This window comes from Apaloderma vittatum, unplaced genomic scaffold (genome assembly GCF_000703405.1).
Source record: "Apaloderma vittatum isolate BGI_N311 unplaced genomic scaffold, ASM70340v1 scaffold15071, whole genome shotgun sequence".
Taxonomy (NCBI): Eukaryota; Metazoa; Chordata; class Aves; order Trogoniformes; family Trogonidae; genus Apaloderma; species Apaloderma vittatum.
This window is the reverse complement of record NW_009698636.1, coordinates 1-8,643: the sequence shown is the minus strand read 5'-3', so window position 1 is coordinate 8,643 and position 8,643 is coordinate 1. Positions and strand designations below refer to the sequence as shown.

At 38.2% G+C, this 8,643-nt stretch overlaps 1 protein-coding gene across 1 annotated transcript; it reads left to right on the top strand.

The window, feature by feature from the left end:
- Positions 1-383: 383 nt before the first annotated feature.
- SLC39A6 (solute carrier family 39 (zinc transporter), member 6) lies at positions 384-7,655 on the top strand (the record flags this gene model as incomplete). Its single annotated transcript, XM_009878103.1, has 6 exons — positions 384-1,070; positions 2,338-2,518; positions 2,783-2,952; positions 4,238-4,450; positions 6,060-6,129; positions 7,278-7,655. Coding segments are annotated over exons 1-6 (1,699 nt in total), but the record flags the coding sequence as incomplete, so codon positions are not given.
- Positions 7,656-8,643: the final 988 nt, after the last annotated feature.

The window sequence follows — 8,643 nt, the reverse complement described above, 5'->3', positions numbered from 1 at the left end:
GCTTATTGCTTTTAAGCGCAAGAAAAGCCTAAGCTAGAACTCTGCACCCTTGAGGATGCTCTCATCGTTTAGCTTGTGTTTGAAAACTGATTCAGGCCAAGCTAAAAACAAAGGTAAGCTTATACCTGGGGGGTGTTTAGGACCAGCGACCTAGCTGTGGCATGTAGCTGGTGCCTGAGGCTCTGCATCTGGGAAAAATGCTGAATGTGTCAGAAATTTTAATGGTTCCTCTCATACTGCATTGATCCTTTGGGCGGGGGGGATGTTGATTTTATTTGTTGTGGGTTTCTTTCGTTTAAGCAAATTGTGAACTTCTATTACAGAGGAAGATGTGATCAGTTTTACGCAAGCTGTTAAAATTTGCTGCTGTTAAAAAAACTGCAATGGAGAGTACAGTAGCAGTCACTTTCCTTGTATCGTTTTCCATACTACTGTGTGAAAGTTATGCATCGGAGAGAACTTTTCCAGAAAAGGCAGCTGGTGTTAATATTGACTTGGCAGGATTAATACAGAAGTTTCACCTTCAAGAACTTTTTCATCGTTATGGAGAAAACAACTCTCTGTCGATTGAAGGGTTTAGAAAACTGCTCCAGAACATAGGTATAGACAAAATGAAAAGGATTAAAGTAGACCATGATCATGACCACGATCATCACCTTCATCATAATCACGTTTTGTTGAGTAAAAACACCGAGAAGACTGTTTGTCCAAACCATGAATCTGATGCCAACAAAGACCACAGGAACAGTCATTCAAAGGAACCTCACAAAGGAGAGAACGTAGAACATCAGCAGAACTTTGTACGCAGCAAGAACACTGTTAATGAAATAACAGCATCTGTCATCACTGTTCCCACAGATGGCCGCTCTGAATTACAGAATGTGCAGCCCGGAGAAGTCAAGCTGGTTGCTCGTTTAGGTCTGACCAACTCTAATGCTGTTAATGCCACAGGTGGCAGCAATGCAAGCTGGCTTGCTAACAGCAAAGCAAATGAGTCTCATACTTCTCCAAAGGAATTAGAAAGAGGAAGTTACCTGTATTCTAAACTGAAAAACCAAAACACCCAAGAGGTGAGACTGATTCTGTTGTATTCTTGGGGCTTCAGATCCACTAGGAGTGTTGTTACAGCTTATTTGTCAGGTGCTCGTCCTTTACCTGGGTACAAGCTTTGTGCTGTAGCAGTACTCATAGCAAAACACATACAAACAACTTTTCAAGGGAAGCTAACATTTTGAAGGAAGGCTGTCTTATGCTCACAAGCTCAGAGGAAAATATATATGCAATCTAGGTATTTTTCATTTTCTTATTTCCTAAAAAGAAATATTTACGTAAATGTAGACATACATTTGGTTTTGTATAGGTATATATTTAAATATTACTAAAAATATAAACCACTTAAAATTTAAAACTTGCTGTTCTGCCTTAAAGCTAGAATCTGTCTTGATTTCCTAATAAAATGGTGAAAGTAAAAAAAATTAAAAATCTAGTTAAAACACTGCCATTCTTGTCAAAGTTGCCTCACAAGTGTAAGATAATCCTATGGCAGATAGTGTAGAACTGCAGCAAATTAACTGTCACCTTTTTTCCTTTAACACCCTCATTCCCTGTCTTCTTTAAGATTGTATGTAGAGACCAACTGTAAAAGATTGCTGCAAAATTTTATCTATTACTTTAAAATAGTAAAAGTTAGTGCTGATAAGGTCTGTAGTTGTGTTGTACACAGTCTTCCAACATCAGATCCTTCTCCATCAGAGGCTTTAAAAAGCACATGTCTCTGGGGGTCTTAATTTACACAGCCATGCCAGGTAATTCAGAGTGGATGTTGTGTAGCCTATGATCCTAGGTGCTGAATTCACAAGTTATTTCTGTGTTGTGCACAGTCGGAGCAGGAGTACGACTGTTACTTGCACCCAGCGAGTCTGTAGGTTGTGGAGTGGGGAACTCTTTACTGGCAGAAGCGTATGCAAAACACATTCTATACAAGATTTAACGTTTTATGGAAGCAATTACTGTGGAATAGAACCCTCATTACTACTTCCTTATACGATCTCTAAAACTGAACAAGAGGTGTTAGGTTCTTTTTGCACAGCAAAGCATCTGGCCCCTTTGTGCTGATAAAGAGTGATAATTGCACATCATCTGCTAGGACTCCCAAACTACCTCTCTGGGCCAGAAGAGAGGTGGAGGTATGGTTCCTACTAGCCTTTAATTACTGTTGATACAGCTGTTTTCATGTGATGCCACTGCATTTCAATTAAAATAGGATGTGCAGTCTTCTTGAGATATATCATGGTGTTTTGGTTCTGGTTAATCTTTAACATATGTGTCTTTCCATAGTGCTCCAGTGCGTCGAAACTGATGCAGTCCCATGGAATAGGCACTCAGGTGTTGTTGACTGCTACAGAATTTAGCTACCTCTGTCCAGCTCTTATTAATCAGATTGATGGGAAGTACTGCATAGTCCATGCAACCAGTGAAAAAGCTGAAACTCCTCCAAAAAGTTACTCTCTGCAAATCGGTAGGTTGGGGTTTTTTAACATGGAATAAAAGCTACTGGAAAGCCATTTATATTGGCTATAAATTTGAGAATTGTATTTCAAAATTGAAGCAATTTTGTAATTTTCATTTGGCAATAGACTATGTCTAGAGAGAAATCTTTGTTATGTGCCATTTTTTAACATCCAAGTAATCGAATGATCAGGAGTGTTTGATAATAGGAATGTTAAGCAAACAATCTCATGTAGCTGTTATTTATTCTTACTTTTTTTCTTTTTCTTACCAGCTTGGATTGGTGGCTTTATATCCATCTCCGTCATCAGTTTTCTTTCCTTATTGGGTGTTATATTGGTACCACTGATGAATCGTGTATTTTTCAAATTTCTTCTAAGTTTTCTTGTGGCATTGGCTGTGGGAACTTTGAGTGGAGATGCTTTCTTACATCTCCTTCCACATGTAAGTATTAATTACTTTCTGTTGCCTTAAAGCAGAGAATTTGAAACCTGTCCATACCTCTTTAAGATAATTGTGATTTTTACTAATTAATACCTATTTGATGAGTCATTTCTCAACCTTTTAAGGTAGGTTATTTGATGGAAAGGTTTCCTCTTTGGAACAGCTTGTATTATTCATTTCACAGTCCTTACAGTATAATAACTTCACACCATTATCTTTCAATCTAATTCCCATTTTTAGTCATATATGCTGCCAAATCATTCATTGTTCCTTGCACACAAGAATTTTGCACAAGTGTTTTTAGTCACTTACTCCAGTCCTTCTGTCTTCTTTATCCAGTTTAATGAACTTCATAAATGGTGGAAATCCCTTACTGTACACTTCAAATGTGGAGTAGATCATCTACTGTGGTCTGTTATCAGCCACTTGTTTTGAATGCTTATCTTTTGTAATTTTTTATGGGAATCCAGCATTTCTGAAGTCTTGGAAAAAACATTACTTGATAGTCTTTGGAGTTATCTATTGCTGTTATGCAATACGAACAATGAAATTGGAATGTGATTGCCAAATTCCTACTTTTCTTGAAGCTTTTAAGCAGGCATTCTCCCTGTCCTCCTCCCCGCCTCCTGAGGTAACTTGCTTCAGATTTCAGATAAGATAAAGATTAAAAGGCCTGAATAATATCCTGTGGTGGTTTCTGAGCCCTGTCTGTAATTCTTCAGGTTCTTCTTTTTCTTTTCAGTTAATTTTGCATTTGCGAGGTTGTATAAACCTAAACATGTGCGAGTGAGGTGTCCTAGAAGTTTTTTGATTCTGACTATATCAGTAGGCAGTGAGAAGGGGAAGAATGTCAGACTTCCTTTAAAGAAGGAAATTACTGAGAAGTTCTTTGTAAAAAAAAAAAAAAAAAAAAAAAAGGTGTTTGACATCTATGAGCTGTCTTAGATGGGAATGTAATTGGTGTGCTGGCTGTGACTACTACTTAAAATTACAGTTTCCTTGACGATGTCAGGAGTTTTTGTGGGGGCAGTCTTGTATTGAGCAGTGTGCATGTAGCTTCAGTGAGAGGGTGAATGCCAGACCTGCTCTGTCCTTACAGTGTTTCTTCCTATCAGCGGATTCATTTGTAATTGTTTCAGTTTGTATCCAGAGTGTTTACCCTGTGAAAACTGTCAAGTCTGGACTTCAGACTGGAGGAGAAGAATGTGAAGAATACTTTCTATGTTTCTTATGTTTATCAGTTCTTTTGAATACAATGACTTTCCCCATTTGGTTCTCCCCTTAGTCTCATGGAAACCATCACCATCACCATGAAAAACCTCTGCTTGAACAAAACAAAGGCGCTATGTTCAAACATCTTGTTTTTCAAAGTATAGAGGAGAGTGCTTACCTGGATTCTACCTGGAAGGGACTTACAGCACTTGGAGGCTTGTATTTCATGTTTCTGGTGGAGCATTTGATCACTCTAATAAAGCAGTTTAAAGACAAGAAGAAAAAGGTAGAGAAACTACTTATTTTGAAGCTGTATTGTATTGCATGATCATATCTGAATACACTTAGAAAAAGCTTTGGAGTGTCACATATCTGGATTTAATAGTGATTGCTGACTTGATTAGCATTGTAATTCCATTTAGATTAGTGACATCTATACTTTTAGACTATTTGATAACTTTTTTGTGTGGTCTGGTTAATGGAAGAGCTCCGAGCTGTTTCCTTAACCTGACATACAGTGCAGGTTTGACCACCACAGTGAATTGTTTAATAAGCAAGCTTCCAATTGCATCCTTTAAGAGCAATTTAAGAAGTTGCTGTTCGTTATTGACTTCCTTCTGACAGCTCAAGATGATTATATAACTATCTGAATTATTATTATTATTATTATTTAAATTATAATAAAATAAGATGGGCATGTGCAGTTACTATATTCCCTCTGAGAGAGGCATTTGCACAAAATGGGCAAGGGTAGCAGTAAGTGCTTATGTAATTAAGCATCCAACTACACTGTACAAAGTGACTTCGTTAGATAGCATTCCATTTGGAAATACAGTCTGTCAAGTCCCTTGTTTCTTTCTCTTCTTTCCTTGCAAAAGGAAGAGCAGGGCAACTTTCAGATTCCTCTGCACTGTTTTTGTGTGGAAGGTAAATAATAACTGAGTTTTGGCAGGTCATAATGTTGAAAACTTGCCAATTGTTGGTAACCGAGCTCTTCAAAGACTATTATAGCCAGGTATACACAGTGATGTAAAAGTTGACTCAGTAAAATGATATGGTAAAAGCTGGTGATAATCTTAAGATTTGCTTGAAGAAAATTAGTAAGCTACTCATTACTTATCTTAAAAATAGCTCATTTGTAGGCTACCGCAATGACTGATAATCTTTGTTTAGTTCTATTGTTAAATTAGTCATTAAGGCAGTGGTTTCGGAGCAGATGCCGTGTAAGCTCTTTCACTTTGGTCACGGGAGATTGTATTGGTGTGGTTTATACTGAAGCTAAACTAACTCCATGCAACAGGATCACTGTCTCTAAATGTATTTGTTAAGAGAGGACATGAATTCCAACCAAAGCAAGTATTTTCTCTGTCCTTCTCGCAGCCACTGGAAATAAATTTTCTGTTGGACTAATTATACTCTTCTAGATACTGAGTCACTGATCATAAATTGTTGTGATAAAGACATTATTGAGCAATTATTAGAGATGTTACTCGGTTTTCCCTCAGTACACTAGGAAAAAAACATTATGCTGACATTACAATCGAAAATAATTAGTGGAATAACTTTGATTACTCAGTATTTGTTGTGTTCCGCTTCTCGGATTAACTCCCTTTACTTATTCCTCGTGCAATCATGTGGGGTATTTATGCATGTAGGTTTGTTTTTGATTGTGGTTTGGTTTTTTTCTTTTTTCCTCCTGTGGAGCCTGAGGAACCTCTATCTTCTTAGTCTACTTAGCTGAGTTTTTAAGATTCCTCTTCTGCACTCTTTATGTGGCTTCCATGTTGTCCTCTTTCTGTGCAGGCTGCATAAATGTTGTGAATATAATGTTGCTCATGTATATCCTGAAAAATAAGTAAAATATTTATAACTACAGTATTTTCTTTTGGAATAAGAAAAAAAATGAAGATGATGGAGAAAGTAAGAAGTTTTCAGCGAATGAAGACAAGTTAGATACAGATGATCGTAAGTCTCAATAATATTGCACAGTTGTTATTTTGTGGCAGCACTGTTTAAAAAACCATCTGATTGATGGCAGCTTGTAAATCAGCTTCTTACTGTAGATTGGATCACTACCTGCCTGAATTTTTCAAAACAAAACCTGTGTGTTGATATGTAGAGGACTAGCTCTATTGGCTGCTTTCCCTTAAAAAGGGTCGATAGGTTGGAAGCAGCGTGTTCACAGTTTTGAAAGCTTAAGCCTGGATTTAATAGCAGAAGCTGAAGTCACTCTGTGAAGTTCTTCTGGCTATGCCTGCTGCAAATGCAGCTCTGCCAACAGGCTTCTGTGCTTTGTTAGACTGTTAGAATTCTGTACATCCGAAGTCTAAATTTTGTTAGTTTGGGTACTTATTTATAAGGTTGATAATCTTGAGGTTACTTTAAGTGTTTGGAATGCAAGTCTTCCCAAGATCACGCTGTAAGCCAAAACCACATGTTACTAGATGCTCATTAGCTCTTGTAGCTAAAAGAAGTATTAGTTTTTTCAGAATAATTATGAACAGTATGCTACTGATGTTTATATGAGGGTGCTTCATGGTCAGTTTTGATGACTTTATTTTTGAGTGTCTATTTTTCAGGTGTTTAGACTTAAGCTCCTGTATTTATATGAAATACAGGAGTTTCCAAAATTATCTGTAGTGTAATGCTCTTATTCTTCAGCCCTAAGATGAATAAATGGCATATGCTTTCCAAACACTTTGTCTTTCTGAAGCCATTGAACAGTTTTCCTGCTGTGAAACTGGGACACTAGAGCCTTATGCTGTGGTGTTTAAATTGCACTGAGTCGAAGATCAGAAGCTTTTTTACCTTTCAGGAGGCATTTGTGGCCATAATGTAGGGGTTACTTCAGTAGCAGGTGACAGAAACTGAAAGTTTTTCTTATTTTGATCTAGTGGGAATTATCTCAGAAATCTGATTGAAGAAAAATAAGTTGTGGAAACCCTTGGATAAAAAAAACCCCAAACTTCCGGTACAAGGAGCTGGAGTATCAGTCTCAACTTACAGATTTAGTTTCATCTTCACAGCATCACTTATTCAAATGGTTTATTGTATCTTTGCTTCCTGTGTGATTTTAAAAATATGTAATATTATACTCTGGGTTTTTGTAACAGGGCCTGAGGGCTATCTAGGGACAGACTCTCAAGATCCATCGCCCTTCATGTCTCAGCAGCCAACTGTCCAAGAAGAAGAAGAAGTGATGATAGCTCACTCACATCAAGAGGAGGTTGACAATGAATATGTGTCCAGGGGCTGTAGAAACAAATGTCATTCTCACTTACATGATACTCTAGGACAGACAGATCATCTTAGTCATCATCACCATGACTACCATCACATTCTGCATCACCATCATCATCAGAACCATCATCCCCACAGTCACAGTCAGCGCTACTCACGTGAAGAACTGAAGGATGCAGGGATAGCAACTCTGGCATGGATGGTGATTATGGGAGACGGGCTACACAATTTTAGTGACGGTCTAGCAATTGGTAAGTGTTTGCTTGGACACTGCAGCTTTGTTGTACGTGAGGACAGCAAAGGCTTTTTGCTGTCACTTCTCTCTTCATTAAGAACACAACTAATTATTGCTGAATCTTTGAAGCCTAAATTTTTATTCGAATGAATAAGAAAAATCTCCAATTTAATACCCTGGAGATCAGTGACAAATGGAACAGAAATTATGTACTTACTGCTGTGTTTCTTTAGGAGATCTGTAAACTTTGCTTTATTTCCTACTTATAGCAAAGATAAGGCTAACAATTTTCAAAAGTAAAGCTAGGCTTTTAAAGCAGTTATTTAGGACTTAGAGCTGACTTTGTATTTCAGTGCCCTCAAGTGCCTAGCAATTTAGGTTTTGGGTTTTTTTGACAACTGTTTTGTCTTTCTGGTCATGTGTAAAGTGACTGTTGTTTTTCCACTTCAGTCAGGCTACTGGTGTCATTACCTTCCTTATTTCTTTTCTGTCTTCACTTGTTATTCAACGTGGCGAGTTCTATACTTTGCATGTCTGGCTTTGCCTGTGCAGGGCCCTGGTTACACATCGTGTGTCAGTTTCCCCAGAGCATTGGTGAGGAGGTAGGTGGGACCCTGGTTTCAATCTGCTTTAGCTGGAAGGTTACCCAAAGGGATTAGGCCCTGTGGGTGAGTCGGTTTTGTGGGAGGTAGGCATACATTCATCTTTACTGTAAAATGGTCCAACGTATTGTGTTCTTTAAGGTGCTTTTTGCACTTTTGCACTCTTATATCCGAATTCTCAGAAGAATCACAGGATGTCAGGGGTTGGAAGGGACCTCAAAAGATCATCTAGTCCAGCCCCCCTGCCAGAGCAGGATCACCTACAGTAGGTCACACAGGAACGTGTCCAGGCGGGTTTTGAATGTCTCCAGAGAAGGAGACTCCACAACCTCCCTGGGCAGCCTGTGCCAGGGCTCTGTAACCCTTACAGTGAAAAAGGTTTTCTAGTATTTTTGTGGAACC